This window comes from Mesocricetus auratus, unplaced genomic scaffold (genome assembly GCF_017639785.1).
Source record: "Mesocricetus auratus isolate SY011 unplaced genomic scaffold, BCM_Maur_2.0 Super-Scaffold_100014, whole genome shotgun sequence".
NCBI classification, from domain to species: Eukaryota; Metazoa; Chordata; class Mammalia; order Rodentia; family Cricetidae; genus Mesocricetus; species Mesocricetus auratus.
Genome location: NW_024429197.1, coordinates 10,078,594 through 10,095,662, shown reverse-complemented (window position 1 = coordinate 10,095,662; position 17,069 = coordinate 10,078,594). Strand labels below are relative to the sequence as shown.

The 17,069-nt window shown below is 49.0% G+C and overlaps 1 protein-coding gene across 4 annotated transcripts in view; it reads right to left on the bottom strand.

Annotated features, from left to right (window-relative positions):
* The window catches only part of Wdtc1 (WD and tetratricopeptide repeats 1), a 67,423-nt gene that overhangs the window by 4,187 nt on the left and 46,167 nt on the right, over window positions 1-17,069 (bottom strand). For 3 of the 4 annotated variants that reach the window (XM_040756413.1, XM_040756412.1, XM_040756411.1), the window contains exons 6-14: window positions 13,685-13,872; window positions 10,826-11,008; window positions 9,338-9,432; window positions 8,734-8,849; window positions 6,645-6,717; window positions 5,969-6,077; window positions 4,873-5,046; window positions 1,545-1,780; window positions 608-779 (exon numbers count right to left, since the gene is read on the bottom strand). In XM_040756413.1, the coding sequence (XP_040612347.1) occupies window positions 608-779; window positions 1,545-1,780; window positions 4,873-5,046; window positions 5,969-6,077; window positions 6,645-6,717; window positions 8,734-8,849; window positions 9,338-9,432; window positions 10,826-11,008; window positions 13,685-13,872 (1,346 nt within the window). The remainder of the gene's footprint in view (window positions 1-607; window positions 780-1,544; window positions 1,781-4,872; window positions 5,047-5,968; window positions 6,078-6,644; window positions 6,718-8,733; window positions 8,850-9,337; window positions 9,433-10,825; window positions 11,009-13,684; window positions 13,873-17,069) is intronic. The other variant, XM_040756414.1, reaches the window with a different exon arrangement.

Below are 17,069 nucleotides of genomic sequence, written 5' to 3'. Positions count from 1 at the left end.
TAGAGGGGATGTTGGCGGAGAAGACTCCTTGATTTATGTCCATGTGCCTTACCTACCCAAAGGGTATAAACCAAGAAAGAATAGGTCTTGGGGTGGGAGTGTCTGAGAACGAAGGCTCTGTCCCTCAGTACCTAGGGCACAGTCCTAGGCACCATGGTCTGAGGTGCCCAGCCTCTAACAGTCCTGGGCACCATGGTCTGAGGTGCCCAGCCTCTAACAGTCCTGGGCACCATGGTCTGAGGTGCCCAGCCTCTAACAGTCCTGGGCACCATGGTCTGAGGTGCCCAGCCTGTGACAGTCCTGGCTCCCCTTTTAGCAGCAGAGAAAGCTCCAACTGTCCAGATAAAGCAAGCAAGCAAGCTCTGGGATAGCGGATGAGTAGGGAGGGGCTGGATGCTGCACTAGGCCAGTCTATTATGACTCCTGAGCGGTATATGGCTGGCTTCACGGAACAAAGAAACAGGGCCCAGCAGAGATACCCAAGGGCAGGCCACAAAGGTGAGCCAGGCAACGAGTGGCCACAGAGTAAGTCTCCCCTGTGGCCCCAGCTCACAAACTCCTGCTGCCCACTGTGACACGTGCCCTCCTCCTGTTGGGGACCTCAGACCTGCCAAAGAAGTTTGCCTCCTTGATGTCTGTGGTGGTGTTGCAGTGGCCACAGTAGCGGAACTGATAGTCGTAGCTCCGTTCCCGTAGCACCATTTCATCCTCCGAGATGGAATCCTTGCGGCTTGTGCTGCGAAGGCGAACTGGACCACCACCAGCTGCCTTCTTCTCCTCTGAGGGCAGAGACCAGGGAGAGGTGAGAGGCTCCCTCCACTTGCTCACGGGCTCCTCCAGCTCTGTGCTGTTTGCAGCGCAATGCTGGCAATAGAAGACTGCCCACCTCCACCCTCGCTCTGGAAACTGAGAAGGCTGTCCGGACAAGCATCACCGAACAGTATTCCCTGAACCAACAAATCCTTGCTAGGCATCTCCCTCCAGTGAGCCCATTTTCCATGTTTGTAGCCCACGTTACCATGACCCGGCTCTCCCTACAACTCTAGCAAGAGGAACTGGGCAGGCTTTGTGTGCCCTTTAGATGACTCTGGTCTGGAGCCTATGCTGTATCCACCGCCACAGTTCTATCTGGTGGATCTGAGCTGGGAGCTAAGGCATTTTCACTGCCCTTGCCCCCGTGTCTGCTGCACTTGTACAGACTGACAACACTCGCCTCTCTCAGCCCAGTGAGCTGCCAAGGCCCGGTCTAGAAACAGGTGGGAAGGCCCAGCTGGAGGCCACCCAGCCTGACTGGCTCAGATGACTTCTGTACCTGGCTCTTGAATGCTCTCACTACCCTCAACAGAGGCTTTCAATGCCACCCTGCCCACGCCTTCAGATGTGGAAACTGAGTTTCAGGGGTCAGGCCATGGGGTTTCCAGAATTTGCATCTGACACCAGGGCTTTCCCATCAGATCAGATAGGATCGGATCACAGAACCACGCCCCTTCCGGATCCTGTAGCCCTCAGGAGGCAACCCCCAGCAACCTCTGCTCAGTACTCACCACCATCGTTTTTGGAGAAAAGGGCAGCTGTGATGTCCCGGCCCAGCGCGTCACAAGCACTGCTGTGGGCCTGCTCTGGGAACTTCCCTTTGAAGTCGTCCAGGCACTCCAGAGCCTCAGCCACATATTTCAGTTCAAAGAGGCAGCGGGCCAGACGGAAATGCGCCTTCAGATGGCAAGGGTTCAAGGAGATGGCCTTGAGGCAGTCCCGGAGGGCATCATAGTGGTCTCCATCCCTGGGAAGGCAGAGGAATAACAACTTAGAGGTGAGGCCATGCAGCAAACACAAGGCTCCCACTCAGTCTCCATTTTCTGTGGCTACTTTCAGCTCACCTCACAGACTTTAGAGTGAGGAGACATGGAAATGAAGCCTTGGCTTAGCCTGGTACTCCCTCCCTGGGAGATGGAGTAAGCTAAGGAGCCAGCCAGGAACCCTGAGGTTTGAGACAGTCAAAAGCAGTGTCGGGCTGCCCTCTGCCGGGCACAGACGGCAACTGTACACGGCTCACCTCAGGCACCCGCAGCTCTGCAGCAGAAGGCCTGGCATCTTGCCCACCTCAGACTCCCCAAGCCCTCCTTCTCTTTTCCTCCATCCACCTCCTCAAATCTCCCTGCTGGCCTTCAAAGCTATGTCCAAGGCAGGGGGCCCTCAAGGACAGTTCTGTGGTCTGGAGAAGCCAGAAGTGCTGGGCCAGGGGCTCGGGGTCTGACCAGCAGGCAGTGTGCCCTCAGCCAGACCCCCCTCTGTCCTGGCTGACTGATCTGCAGCAGCTGTGGCCTCCACCTCCTGGGGCTGCAGGATGGGGCCTGGCTGTCTGGCAAAGTCAGCTCTCTGGAAGCTGATGGTGAGGGGGGCTGTGCACGCCAGGAGCTCCAAATCCTCTCTACCCTTTCTCCAATGGAAAAGTGGGGATAAAGGGAAGTGGAGATGCTTTCCATTGGAGAGGGGAAAGGGAAAAGCCCTCATGTTCCTATGCCTCCCCTGTTGCCAGAAACATACATCTTTGCCTCTCATCTGTAGAGCCAAGCAGCAACAAGGGCCCCTTTCCCCTTTAGAAACATGCATTTGTTTTTTTCAGTATTGGGGATTGAAGCTCCCCCCCCTTCCTACTGGGCTGGGGTGGGCCTATCATAAAGCTAACAGGCCCTCCACCAAGGACACAGTTCACAGTATTCCTGTATGGCCAAAGTCAGCCTATCATAGACGATCCCTTCTGACCCTCCTCTTGCCAGGTAGCCAGAGGAACACCCAGTCCTTGGAGCAGCCACTGGGACTAGGAAGCAGCAGCTAAGCAATGTGGGGCAGACATGAAACAGGCTGCTTTGATGGTGTGCTCTGCGTCAGAATGAGTGGCTATGACGAAGAAGCAGGCGCTGTTTGGAAACCCAATTACTACCTGCAAGGTGCCCCTTCTGAGCTCCTAGCAAGAGCCAGACCAAAGACCAGCCAGGAGCCAGAGGGTGGTCTGTTTCCAGGAACAGATGGTAGCCCTGGGGAGACTGGCCTGGGACAGAATGTGACATTCTTGGGGTCACTGTCAGGCATGTGGGGATGGGGAAAAAAGAGCAGGCTGGCCCCAGGGCTCACCATCCATCAGTCTCCCTGAAAAGACAGCCCTCCCTCTGCACATCCCTGCTCAAATCTCTCCAGTAGCTGCCCATCACACACTGAATCAAGGCCAAATGCCACCCTCTGCATTCCAAGCCCTTTCCAGGCAGGCCCCAGGCTACCTCAGACTCATCCCCTGCCAGTCCTTTCCAGAACCCTCTGCTTCAGCCAAATGGATTTGCTGTTCTGAAGCAGGCTCTCCAGTCCCCCGCCCCCACGCCTTTGTTCACACCGCTTCATCTCCCTGCAGTGTCCTTCCCCAGTCCTCTCCTCCCCCTCATCTCCTTGTATAAGCTGCCCACACTTGGAGTCCATTCAGACACCACATCTTTCCGAGGCTTCCCTGATCCTGAGCTGAGGTGATTCACCTCTTCTTGATGTCCACAGCACTTTACCTGACCATTAACCAGACTCGCTGCTTCCTGCATCTTTCTTATCTTTCATGCTGAACTATGTCACAGACTTTATCCTTGTCCAGCAGCTGGGCTCTCCAGGGCACAGGGACTCAGAGTGACAGAACTCTGTTTCCCCAGTACCTAGCACATAGTAGGAGCTCAGAAAACAAGCCGTGAATTAGGAAATCAACTTTTCTCAGCGAAAATACTGACATGAAGCAGAGCTCTCAGTCAAGATGAGGACTGCCACATCCTGCCCAACCACTGGAACAGAGGAGTGACACACCTCAGATGACCCCCAAATAGTCTTCTTCTGAATTTGGGTGCTACTTGATCCCTGGGGAAACTCCTGATGCTTAAGCTGACTTCTGCATGTGTGGCATCCTCCCCACCCCCTCCCTGCTTACTGGGGTGGGTTTCTTAAGCTTCCCCAGGCCTGCCTAGTTTCAGCCAGACGATGGCACACCAGCTGGCCTGTCTGTCTGGGCAGAGCCGACGGATGCCAGACGGAGCAGAAATGGCTGTGGGCCCAGCTCTATCCATCTCTAGTCTTGGCCCTGGCTGGGGGATGGGGGTCCGCCTGCCTGCTTGTCTGATGGCACTGCAGGCAGGACTGAGGCCCTGATGGTCTCTGAGGGGCTTCCTAGGGTATGGATCCACCCCTTTACCACCCGTCAGTGATCCCAACATAATGTATACCTGACTTCAGACCTCTGAGGTCTAGTTTGGTCCAGTGAGTGGGTATAAGAACCCAGAAAATAAATGCAGGACCATTTAGCTGCAGCATCATTTTCTGAAGATAAAAACTGAGTTTATCAAGCTCCCCAGTTCCATCTACCAAGACTCCTTTGTTCTTCCAAGGTCCAGTTCTCTAATAATTACATTAACAGTTGCTTTTTTTTTTTTGGTTTTTCGAGACAGGGTTTCTCTGTATTGTTTTGGAGCTTGTCCTGGAACTCGCTCGGTAGGCCAGGCTGGCCTCAAACTCACAGAGATCCACCTGCCTTTGCCTCCCGAGTGCTGGGATTAAAGGCGTGCGCCACCAACGCACAGCTAACAATTTCTTAAACCCTATTTTAGCCACACTTTATAACAAAGGATTGTGAACTTCTTATGAATATGCACCACTAAATGTCTTGGTGTTTGAAACATGGACCCGACTACCTTCAGCCTTAGAGGTGGAAAGGAGTGGCCTACATTCAAGAAGCCCAAAAAGGTAGCAGGCTACCGAGGCCACCTCCTCTGGACGCCTTAGCAATTTGGCTCCATGGTCCATTTGCTCAGTGCTTGTTCTGACCCGGGTCCCTCGGCGGTGCCCACTCACCACTTGCGCTTCATGTAGGCGGCAGCTCGGTTTCCATAGAGCATAGCATTGTGAGGGGCCCTTTGCACAGCCTTGCTGTAAAGCTGGATGGCCTGGGTCCACTGCTGGCAGGCAAAGGCTTCATTGGCTTGCTGCTTCACACGCTCCAGGTATGGGGGTAGCTCCACCTGGGGGCTATGAGGGAAGAAGAGCCAAGTCAAACCAGTTAAAGGTTGGAAGTACTACCCAAGGGCCATGCATGGCTTTGTGGACCCTAGGATTTCACTGCTATCCAGAGGGACCACTCTCACCTTGAGCTTGGGTTATTACCATGAGAGAGAAAGGATACAATTCCAAATCCTGTGAGTCAGTGCACAGGAGTAAGGTCATCTGGACAGGTGCATAGCAATTACTTGTCAAATGCTTGGGCTTAGGTGCCAGCCACTGATGTTACCTGCCTCCACACCAAATTAACCTTAGACCATCCTACTTTCTTGTCCTATGACTCTCTATGGAAACAGTTCATTCTTCTCAGAGACTAGAAAATTTCAACATCTATGTATCCAAGCCCAACAGAGGGCTGGGAAAATGTGAGGCAGGAATATGCTACGGGATGGGACATAATGTAACAGGGAGGACCATCTGCGTGGGAGAGAAGGCTCAGTGATAAGAGGCAGCTAGTCTCCAGACTCTTACGCCAGGTAGAGGCTGCCTTAGGGACACTGGTCTCTCTAAGAAGCTTCTCTGGCCCAATCTCCATCTGGGTTCAGGTCAGGAGGAAGGTGGGGGTGTGTGGGGGTATGTTTTGCATTTCTGTTGAGATTTATTTTTATGTTATGGGTGTTCAGTCTATGTCAATGTCTGTGCACCATGTGTGTGCAGTGCCTGAGGAGGCCAGAAGAGGGCACTGGATCCCGTGGAAATGGAGCTACAGACATTTGTGGGCTGTTATGTAGTTCTGGGAATGGAATCTGGGTCCTCTGGAGAGTAGCAAATGCTTCTGGCTGCTGAGCCATCTCTCCAGCCCCCAGGAGAGATGTTTACAGGACATGATTCTCCCTCCCATCCATAAGCTACAACTAAGAAATGGAAGGCCACAGAGGTCAGGAGGCCTCACCTGATACACCCTTTGCTTTCTGGCAGCCGGAAGCCATTGCTATGAAGGTGCAGGCCATTAGACACGCCATTGGACACACCGTTAGTAGGCATCTTGCCGTTCTGGACTTCTGGCAGGATGAAAAGAAAGTAATAGTGACAACTCAGGAGGAGGGCTTCATTTCTCTGCATCCCTTTGGCTTCCATCATAGGCTCTGAAGGCTCCATTGTGAGACTATTCTCCCAGATCAAACCCAACCCCAGAAAACAAATCAGGACAGGCAGGCAATGGTATAAAGGAAAGCCCGTGCGCCCTCTGCTGGCTAAAGAGGACATAGCTTCTATCCAACATTTCCCACAGCTGAGGTTGGGGAGGGAATAAGGGTTGAGAAGGGGTGGGGGTAGTCAGCTGTACCCCACAGAAAGAAATCTGTGGACCAGGATGAGAAGGGAAAAGAGTTCAAATTCTTAAGCGCCAAGCCACTGGAAGAACCCATCTTCCTGAGGGGCAGGGTGCAACGCCTTGGGCAGATCTCTCTGACCTCTTGTGATCCTTCTGACAAGGTCACTGTGGAGACGTGCTCCTTTTGGAGTACATGGACACAAGTTAGAGTAACAGGTAGGTTTCCTTCTCCACAGAGGTGACAGTACTCAAGACCCCACCCTCCTCAACATAGGCTCCCTAAGGGAGAACTTACCCACTGGATGGCATTTTCTAGGCAGGAGGAAGGTATACGGCCGCTGCTTGTAGGTCAGGTCAAACAAATACACCTGGTGTGGAGGAGAGGAGGTCATGAGGCACGCGTGCAGCTGAAGCACTGGCAAGGTCTTGGCAGCTTCCAAGACCAGGGTCCTTAACCCACAGAGAGTGCTGAGCATGGAGCCATGGGGCTAGCCAGGTGTCTCCCCACACTGGGCCTGAAGCACGGACTCCTAGCTTTGACTCCAGGGTATCGGGGGAAGTGCTCAAAGCCCTGGCTGGAATACAGCCATTACCTGGTAGCACATATTTAAATTAGAAAGGTCCTCAAAGGCCACAGATGGGAAAACTGAGGCCTCAGAGAAAAGCTACTAAAAGTGACACAGTCAATGACTTCTCTTTGTAAGTAAACATTATCTGTTGTTAATACTTGACTGTTATTCAATGCTTATTTTGTTCCAGAATTCTGCTAACTGTTCTATATGGACTTGCTCCAGGAAGTTAAATGAAGAGCCTATTAATATCACGCTTTCCGGAGATGGAGAAATGCAGGAGACAGCACAGCCAGACTCAAATCAGGTCTGCCTGGCCCTGACTCCTCTGCTGGGCCTTCCACTCATGCTCACGCACTCTCAGGCCAGGTGCTCACCCATGCTCCAGCCCCTCTGTTCCTGTGTTTACACGCTGCTTTGTAATGGGTCACTGCCTCACTTCCAGGTCTGTTTGTATTTGCATTTGTCCCCATGTGTGTATGATGATGCTAGCGCCACAGCGAGAGCTAGCTCAGTGACTGGAGATGAATTCCTACAAGGCTTAGAGTTGAGAACACATAAGCAGGGGGTTCTGCACGTTGGCATTATCAAGTGACACCTGGCAAAGCTAGCTCTAGATCACAGCCTGGGAGAACTCTGAGCCTCAAGGATTTCCTTCCAGAAAACAGCAGGAGAGGAAACTGAGGCTCAGGAAAATGCAGTTGCCTGAAGTCACTGTAAACAGCTAACAAAGTAAGAGGTTAGCGTTTGAGAATGGGTCTATCAGTTTTGCTCCTTTTGGAGGCAGGTCTTAAGTATGAAATTGAAGCTGGCCTTGAATTCTCCATCTCCTGCATCAGCCTCCTGAGTGCTGAGACTGCTGGTGCCACCACACCTAGCCCCCGGCCCCCTAAGCACACACACTGGTCAGACAGTTTCATGTATCCTAGGCTCGCCCAGAACTTGTTATGTATGACCAAGGATGACCTTAACGCCTGGTCCTCCAGTGTTTACCTCTTCAATATTGGGATTTGCAGGCATATATCACCATACCTGTTTACCCAGTTTACGTGATGCTGGGGATCAAACTCAGGGTTTTGAGCATGTTAGGCGAGAACTCTACCAAGTGACTAACATCCCTAGCTCTTCTTTTTATTAAGATGTGATCATACTGCGTACATGTGAGCGCAGGCATGCACATACCATGGTGCATGTTGTGGAGGTCAAAGGACAATTTTCCCTCCTTTGTTTTCCATAGTTCTGGTTAGCCTGGAACTCGAGATGTAGATCAGGCTCATCTTAAGCTCACAGAGATCTGCCTGCTTCTGTCTCCCAATTTCTGGGATTAAAGGTGTGTGGACCACCATCTCTGGTCCCAGAAGACAACTTGAGAGTTGGTTTTCTCCTTCTACCTTGAGATCTGGGTTGTCAGGCTTCAACAGCAAGCACTTTTTTAAAATTTGTATTTTATGTACATCAGTATGCTGGGAATGGAATCCAGGTCCTCTGGAAGGGTAGCCAGTGCTCTTAACCACTGAGCCATCTCTCCAGTCCCAAACAGCAAGCACTTTTACCATTTTTCCTCGTGGCAGATCAAATGAAGCAGACCATAACCTACATTCTTAACCAAAATATCGAATCTGTGTAGTTCATTCAAAAAAAAAAAAAAAAAGGAAAGTAAGCAGGCTGGGTTAAGGTAACTGTGGTAATCTACATGATGCCATGCTACCTTCACATGTCACAGTGTCGTTTACAAGGAAGCTATTGCTTTGATCTGCTAAGACAGATGGCATGAATGCTGGCGGGGGGGGGGCCTCACCAGTCAGCTGAACCTACCTGCTCTCCTCCCATGTTGACCAGCAGCTCTGTGCCGTTGGGGCTGAAAGTCACATAGGTGGCAACCAGCACTCTTAGACGGCTGTTATAGTCAGGCAGCTTCACTGGCAGGTGACCTGCCAAGAAGAAAACAATAACCCTAGGATGAGACTTCTAGCCCCCCTTAAAGAGGCAGGGGACAGGGTAAAGACGGTAAAATTGAAAATGCTAGCAATCAACTTCACCATCGAGGCAGAGACAAGTGTTGAGCCCTTGGTCTAGGCAATGGGTCAGCAGCTTATGCGCATTCCCTTATTTAGTCATTCTGTGTGTGAGACAGGGTCTCCTCAGTAGTCCAGACTGGCTTCACACTCACTAGCTAGTCCAGATCAGTATTGTGATTTTTGAACCTTCGGCTTTAGCCTCTAGAGTTCTGGGATTATAATCCCATTTTACAGAAGAAACTTATCAGGGCTACTTGATTTGCTGACAGTCACACAGCTGGCCAATGGCAACTCCAGCTCTGTCTAATTCTAAAACGCCTGCTTTTGATTGTTGCTCTCCTTTGCCTCCCTGGCCAGCCCCCAGAGAGCCAAGGTCTAGTCAAGAGCCAGATGGATCCTACCTGCCACATAATACTGTGCCGCACCATCCGGAAGAGGCTTCTGCCGATCACAGAAAGTGTGCACACCCGCAGAAGGGCTCTGCTTCATGCTCTTTCTGAGGGGAAGGAAAATCAGACAGGTCAAAACTCTAGCTTGGTCTCTGGCTAGCTGGATCCACAGGGGACACCCAGGGTTATGTCCCTAGAGCTATCTTCTTGACATAAGCAACTCCAAGGTTTGCTCTTTAGAAGGCTGTGGACACAATTATCAGTAGATCAGGCTGGACCTGTCCTAGGATCAGGAAAAGCCAATGCTGTGGCCATCAATCAGATCTCAGACTGCTCGCCCTCTTTCCTGAGACAGGGCCCTGTCAGCTGAGGCTGGCCTCAGACTCTGCTCTGTAGAAACAGATGTGACCTTGATCCTTTGGTCCTTCCCCTCTCCCTCCCGTGTGTTAGGATTAGAGTAGTGTGCTATCATTCTCGATTTTACTTTTTCTTTTCTGTTTTAAAAATATTCTATTTTGGGACTGGAGAGATGGCTCAGAGGTTAAGAGCACTGAACTCAGGACTAATTCAATTCCTGAGTTCAATTCCCAGCAACCACATGGTGGTTCACAACCATCTGTAATGACATCTGGTGCCCTCTTCTGGCCTGCAGGGATGCATGCAGACAGAACACTGCACACATAATAAATAATCTCTAAAAATTTGTTTTAAAATTATGTGACTATGTCTGTGTGAGGGTATGAGTATGTATGCGAGTGCAGGTACCCAAAAGGCCAGAAGAGGGTGTCATCCCCAGTGTCTAGATTTATGAGCTGCCATGTAGTGCTGGAAACCAAATGCTAGTCCTTGGTAAGAGCAGCTCTTGACCACTGAGCCATCTCTCCAGCCCTACCCTTTCCATTTTTTTTTTCTTAAATAAAATATAGACAAGCATGCAGTTCAGTGTTAAAGCACTTGCCTAGCACGTGTAAGGTCCCATGTTAATCTGGTACCACAATAAATAGTGGCATGTGCCTTTAATCCCAGTGCATGGGAACAGAGTGCAGGCTTGTCTTTATGAGTTCAAAGTCAGTATGGTCTACACAGTGAGTTTTAAGCCAGCCAAGGCTACATAACAAGACCTTATTTCAAAAAAACAAAACAACAAGGGAAGGGGGAAAAACAAAAGCCAAAGACTAACTCTGGGGTTGCTAAAATGGCTCCTCTAGCCAAGCCTGATGACCTGAGTGCAACCTCAGGACCCACATGGTGGAATCAGAGGTTTAGCTCTCTTAAAGGTCCTCTCACCTCTACACATATGTGTATCATGTCACGTGTGAACCTATCTCTTCCTCCCCCAATAATAAATGTAGTTAAAAAGCCACTACTCTGTACAAACAGTAACAATAGAATAACTACAGGACTCATACAGTGATTCATGGGAAGGGATTACAGGCAAATTCTTGTTAAGAGACAGGGTAGAGAGTTCCGGTGTCTTGCCCCCAAGGCTGCGCGTCGTACCTGTGGTTATGGATCATTCGGATGTCATAGAGTCTCACAAAGGGCCCGCTGGCCCCTACTGCTAGGCAGTTGTTATCCTGGGGATTGACCGTGAGGCACTTGGCCTCCACCATAGGGCCACAGTACTCCGTCAGGTCAATCAGCACCTCTGAGTGTTTGCTGTTCTCCCGGAGATCATACTGACTGTGAGAGAGGATAGAATTAGTGGCGAGGGAGGCAGAAAGCAGGGGAGAAGCCAAGTCCTCGTAATGCATGGGGAGATGGTGTCTACTGCCAGCCAGCTTCTTCTTTCTGAGACAAGGTCTCACTGTTTAGCTTTGGCTGTCCTGGAACTACATTTTGTAGACCAGGCTGGCCTTGAACTCACAGAGATCCACCTGCCTCTGCCTCCAGAGTGCTGGGATTAAAGGTGTATGCCACTACACCTGGCTTTTTTCTTTTTTTAATGTGGAAAGTTTATTGGGGGAAGGTAAGGGAGTAAGGGAAGGGCAAAGAGGAGAGAGAAAGAGAGAGCTGCCTCCTCAGAGAAAATGCAGTAAAGAGCTATCTGGCTTTGCAGTAGGCTTCTTAGCACATTTTGATTTATCCTAGATGGACACCTTAGGATATATTCTACAGTTAAGATCTTATAAATGTCAGCATCACAGCTACTGTTATTCTAGGACTGATTGTAAAATACTGAGGGAAATTGTGCTGTTCATACGATACTGTCCCTGAGTGTTTTGTGTGCACTATTAAAAACACTACCGTCCCTGTATCACTAGAACAACGAGGTTCCAAGAAATTAAACAAACTATCTGGGCCAAAATAGCTATGAAATACAGAGCAGGAATGACCTGTTAAGACTATGGCATGTAAACTATTCCATTAGCTCAATGTCATGGCACATGCTTGTAATTATAGCATTCAGGAGGCTGAGGCAGGAGGATCATGAATTCAAGGCCTGGGCTACATAGTGAATTTGACAAAAGCCTGGGGTGCATAGGAAGATCTTGTCTAAAAAAAAAAAAAAAAAAATCAACCAACTAGCCGGGTGGTGGTGGTGCACGCCTTTAATCCCAACACTGGGGGTGGGGGGCTCACTGAGTTCGAAGTCAGCCTGGTCTAAAGATTAAGTTCCAGGACAGCCAGAGCTACACAGAGAAACGCTATCTCAAAAAACAAAACAAAACAAAAATCAATTAACTAAACAAACAAAAATCTCCAAGCCCCTCCCCCAAAACCACCTTTGTTATGTTCTTCCAAGAAACGAGAGCTGCATGACAGTGAGGGAAGAGAGCTGAGCTTAGAGAGAGCTGTCTCTAGACACCAAGGCCAGGGCCAGCTGCACAGCCCCAGCTGCACAGCCAAGGAAAAGACCAAAACAACAGCAGAAGCACATTCCGGATGCTCCAAAGGGACCTTTTTTTTTTTTTTTTTTTGCTACCACTACACAGGGTCCTCCAGAGTGGGGTGTGTGGCATCACTCATCTCTTGCCTAGCTGTCTCTAACAGCCTCACATGGTTAACTTGTCCTTCCGGGCCATCCTAACTGGAAAGCTCTTCCTAAAATAGTCTGACATCATTCCTCAGCCACCTGATACCTGCAGCCTGAGTGTTACGTTTACGAAACTCCAGTCTTAAGACCCAATTTCACATACCTTGTATTCCTCAGCTTTCTATGTGGGCCAATTATAACTACAGCCGGTCTCTCCCCTTTCCCTGTCTACGGCTCTAAGTGAGCCCTCTACTACTGAGTTAAGTCCCCAGCCTACAATGCAGGATTCTTTATCTTTTATACTACTCTGTCCCTGCCTATCACAAACCCACTGGTGTGTGAATCCACTCTGCCTTCTTGCCCATCCAAATCCTGTCTGTTCTTGAAGGCCCAGCTTATGATCATATACTGCTAGGATGCCTCCACTGTCTGTGACCATGACCAGGTCCTCTGGATTCTACCTGATGTTCAGGTTGCCTGGTTTTCTCCCGGCTGACCCTGATAACAGGTCAGCAAGTGCTTCCTGAACAGGCCATTGAAGGCTGTCTTTCAAGTGCTGTGTGTTTTACATATATGTTCTTAACTGTCATACTCAGATCAACAAAGGTGATATTATGATTATTCCTATTTTAGAGAGGAAGAAACTAAAGTGCAGGGGTAAAGTGGCCTTTTCAGACTCAACACTGAGAGAACTAGGATTTGACCTGCTCCGTCTGGGTTCTGAGGCCTGCTTGTGACTACATTGTTATGCATTTACATGTCACTTAGAAGGGTCTCTACAGCAGCAAAAAGATATGGGAATGGAAGGGACGGCCAGGAAATCAGGTGGAGAAGTGAGGGAAAAGCCGTAAGGCTGCGTCTGGAGGCAACAGTTGAAGCAAGGCAGTGACAGCAGAACATGGCAGTGTGTGCTTCTAAATCCAGCTGCGGAGGAAGCACAGAGGGGGCCCACGGAGCCCAGGACTTGGAAACCAGCTTGAGTAACAGAAAGATCATCTCTCAAAACAACAGACGGAGCAGACCAAGAATGGGGATGCTCGTCAACACCTGAGAGGATAAGGAAAGCTCTCCAGCCCAGGCTGCAGATGCCGTCTAAACATCCAATCCGCTCATGAAAAGGCCTGCTGCTGGTGGTTTAGCCCAGTGGTAGACAATTTATCTGGTAAGCAAGAGGCGCTGGGTTTGAGTCCCAGTACCCAAAACAGAAAAAGAAAAAAAGGGCAATGGTACCATCTTTGTCTGAAAAGAGCTGAGGTAAATATGCAACTGCACAGGAGACCAGAACAAGGAAGATCCACTTCCTCTCCACTGGAGGGAGAGGCGGGTCTGTGGAAGGAGGCACTGTGGCAGAGGACACAGCCATTTCATGCAGACACCCTTACCGGATAAGCCCATCCTCAGCGGCACTCCAGAATGTGTTAGGCCACATGGGTGCTGTGGCAATGCGCTTCACCCGGTTTGTATGGTCTCCAAACATGTGGATCGTCTCCTTTACCGTCAGGTCATGGACATGCACCTTGGAATCGGCTGCCCCCGTGATCAGGATTCGGTCTCCAGCATGAGGCAGGAACTGCTCAGAAGAAATTGCATGGTTGGCAAAAGACAGGGTGGAGCTGGCTACTGAAGGAGACTGGCCTGGATGCTGGCCTGCACTGTTCCTCCCATGTTACTCAAGAAAATAAATGACCTATAAAAGCTTACCAAAATAACTTCGGATGGCATGCAGCAGCCTATCAGCCTCCCGGGCTAAAATGACGATATTTTATTTATTTTATATATATCTCATGCAGTCGGGGTGGTAATGACTTATGCAAAGCTGCATTACCTAAGGAGTCCCTTTCCTGTTTCTTCTACAAGCAGAAGCTGAGTGGGTGATAATCTTCACTGTCACTTACCAAGACTTTCCAAATACCAGACAACAGGGCGGTTACTTTACCTTGATGATACTAAAACAATCTCAGTATAAAGGGGAGGCTGGGAGTATATCTCAATGGTAAGCATTCACCTAGTATGTATAAGAACCTAAATCCAGCCATTACTAGCATAGACAAAGAAAACTACCTTTAAGGGTCATGGGCTAAGAGTGTAGCTTACAGGCAGACCACATGAAAAATGTGTAAAGGCGTGGGTTCAACTCCAGCACCCAAATAAAGCAAATGAAAAGAAACCACTGAATTTCAGAACACAGCAAGACTGTGTTCAAACCCGAGATTGTCTGCTTCATGGCACATGTCTGTCCATCCATCAAAGTGTCTATCGATTCAGGTTTGGTGCTGAGACTGAACCCAGGGCATGCTAAAATAGATGAGATAGACAGCTATCCGCTCTGAGCTCCATGACTACTACCCCAGTCCATTAGGGAGGCAGAGGCAGGAGAATCTCTGAGTTTGAAGCTACCCTGGTCCACAGAGTGAGTTCCAGGACAGCCAGAGTTGTTGTTATACAGAGAAACCCTGTCTCAGAAAACCAAAGAAACAAACAAAACAAAACAAACAACAACAACAACAAAACTATGCCTGTCTTTTGACCTAAAACTCTCACTTCAAAGAAATAGTCCAAAAGAGAAAAAGGGAACTGGGCAAAATGCCCAGCACAGCACTTCTTATAATAGCAAAGGGTAGAAAGAGTTCAGATGCTGGACAACGGAGAAGGGCTGACCACCGCCCCAGTGAAGCGGAGAACGTAGCACTCCAGATGACATGTGACAAGAGCAAAACAGTTACAAACTTGGCCTCGTGGACACAGGACACAGCTTTATCATCTAACTCTGAGGAAGAAAGTATTTGGGGTTGATGTTACTTGAGTATTTTTTTTCTCTCTCTTCCTTTCCCTTCCTCCCTTCCTCCTTCCCTGTCTATCTGTCTGATTCTGTCTCCCCTCCCTTCTTCCCTGTAATGGGAGCAGACACTGGCATGGAAAATGCTAGGCAAGTACTGTATCCCAGCTCTTTTTAGTTTTTAATTTGGAAAGGAAACAAGTTGACACTTTTCCTGCTTTGCTCCTTGTTCATTAGGAAAAGAGATATATGAACTTACTTCAGGGGCCAGCAGCAATCTTTAATCCTGTCTGGAGATACAAATAAACAGGTGAGCCCTCATAGCTGCTGCCATATTTGTAATGTACTATAGTCGCCACTGGGGGGAGCGCATGGGTGAAATACTGTAAATAGTGTTTTGACTACCTCAATTAAAAATGAGTTATTTCTCTGCTTTTCTTAAAAAATAAAAAACTAGGGCTAGCAAGATTGCTCAGTGGGTAAAGACATCTGGTAAAGGTAACTTGGGATAAATGCCGGGGACCCACAAAAAGGAAGGAGAAAACCAATTCCATAAGGTGTGCTGACTTCCATATTCCTGCTGAAGTACCCATGCCCCCTCTCCTATAGCACATACATACATAAACAATAATAATACATTTTTGAAAATGTATTTTTTTAAATTTTTCAAGACAGGGTTGCTCTGTGGCTTTGGAGGCTGTCCTGGAACTAGCTCTTGTAGACCAGGCTGGTCTCGAACTCACAGAGATCCGCCTGCCTCTGCTTCCCAAGTGCTGGGATTAAAGATATGCACCATGAAAATGTATTTTTAAAACACCAAAAACCAAAACAAATCCAAACAAACAAACAAAAACAGCAGAAGAGGAGGATAAAGAATTGTGTCTTGCACTTAGGGAATAGTGAGACTATTGTCAATGTATAGTATGTGTTGCTCATCAGAGCCACGAACCAAGCTGCAACTGTTCTGCTTCTAGAAAAAAAAAATCACAGGAAGTCATCCACAGGAGGTGAGAGGAATGAGGCAAAGTTTAGAGTGATAAGGCTTAGAACTCTCTACTCTGGCTATGATTTCAGGTAGCCTGTCACTGCTCTTGCTATTAACCAGGGAAAGGAGATTGGTGGGGCTTCTCTAAGGTCACTCACACACTTGTATATGCCCACGGATATCAAACCAACTTCAGGGCTGAAAAAGTCCTTTCCTTTTAGGTCATTTTGTATCCTTAAACCTGGCAGTACCAGTAAGTGACAAGACAGCAAAGATACTGGTGTCGGGAGCACAACACAAATGTCCTTGTGCCTACACACTGCCAGAGAATCAGGAATGTTAAGAACCTGCTCTCCCATCCAGAAAGCCGGGGCTTGGAAGTGATTAACAGCCTGGTGTTATCCGTTGGGCCATACATGCCAAGCTCCTACAACCAACCAAGGCCAGAGGTAACTAGTATCTCAATGACCCTTACATCCAGGACAGAGGTGACTACACAATCTGTAGGACTGAGAGACCAGGCCAGATCATCTCATAGGCCTTAAGCTGGCACAGGTAGCCTATCTCTAGAACTCATCTTCTTGGAAGAAATGACATGTACCCTGAGTCAAGTTTCGATTTAATTTTGCTTCCTTATACACCAGGGTTGTATTACACTAGGAAACTTTTTTCCAAATTATACTGTTTCAAGTCGGGAATAAACTGCCTGGCATCAGACTCCCCAAAGTCAATCTGAACCAAGTTCTCATTCTCACCTCTTCTCACTGGCCTGATACCTACAGAGAGCCCCTCACCATGATACACATCCAGAAGATTCTTCAACCTTCTTCAAGCCAGGGATGGTGGCATATGCCTCTAATCCCAGAATGCAGGAGGCAGGGGCAGGTGCTTCTCTGTGAATTCAATGGCAGTCTGGTCTACAGAATGACACCCTTTCTCAAAAAACAAAACTTTCTTCAAGGAGCTCCAAGCAAACAGTCCTTTCCTTCTCCAGGCCACATGTGAT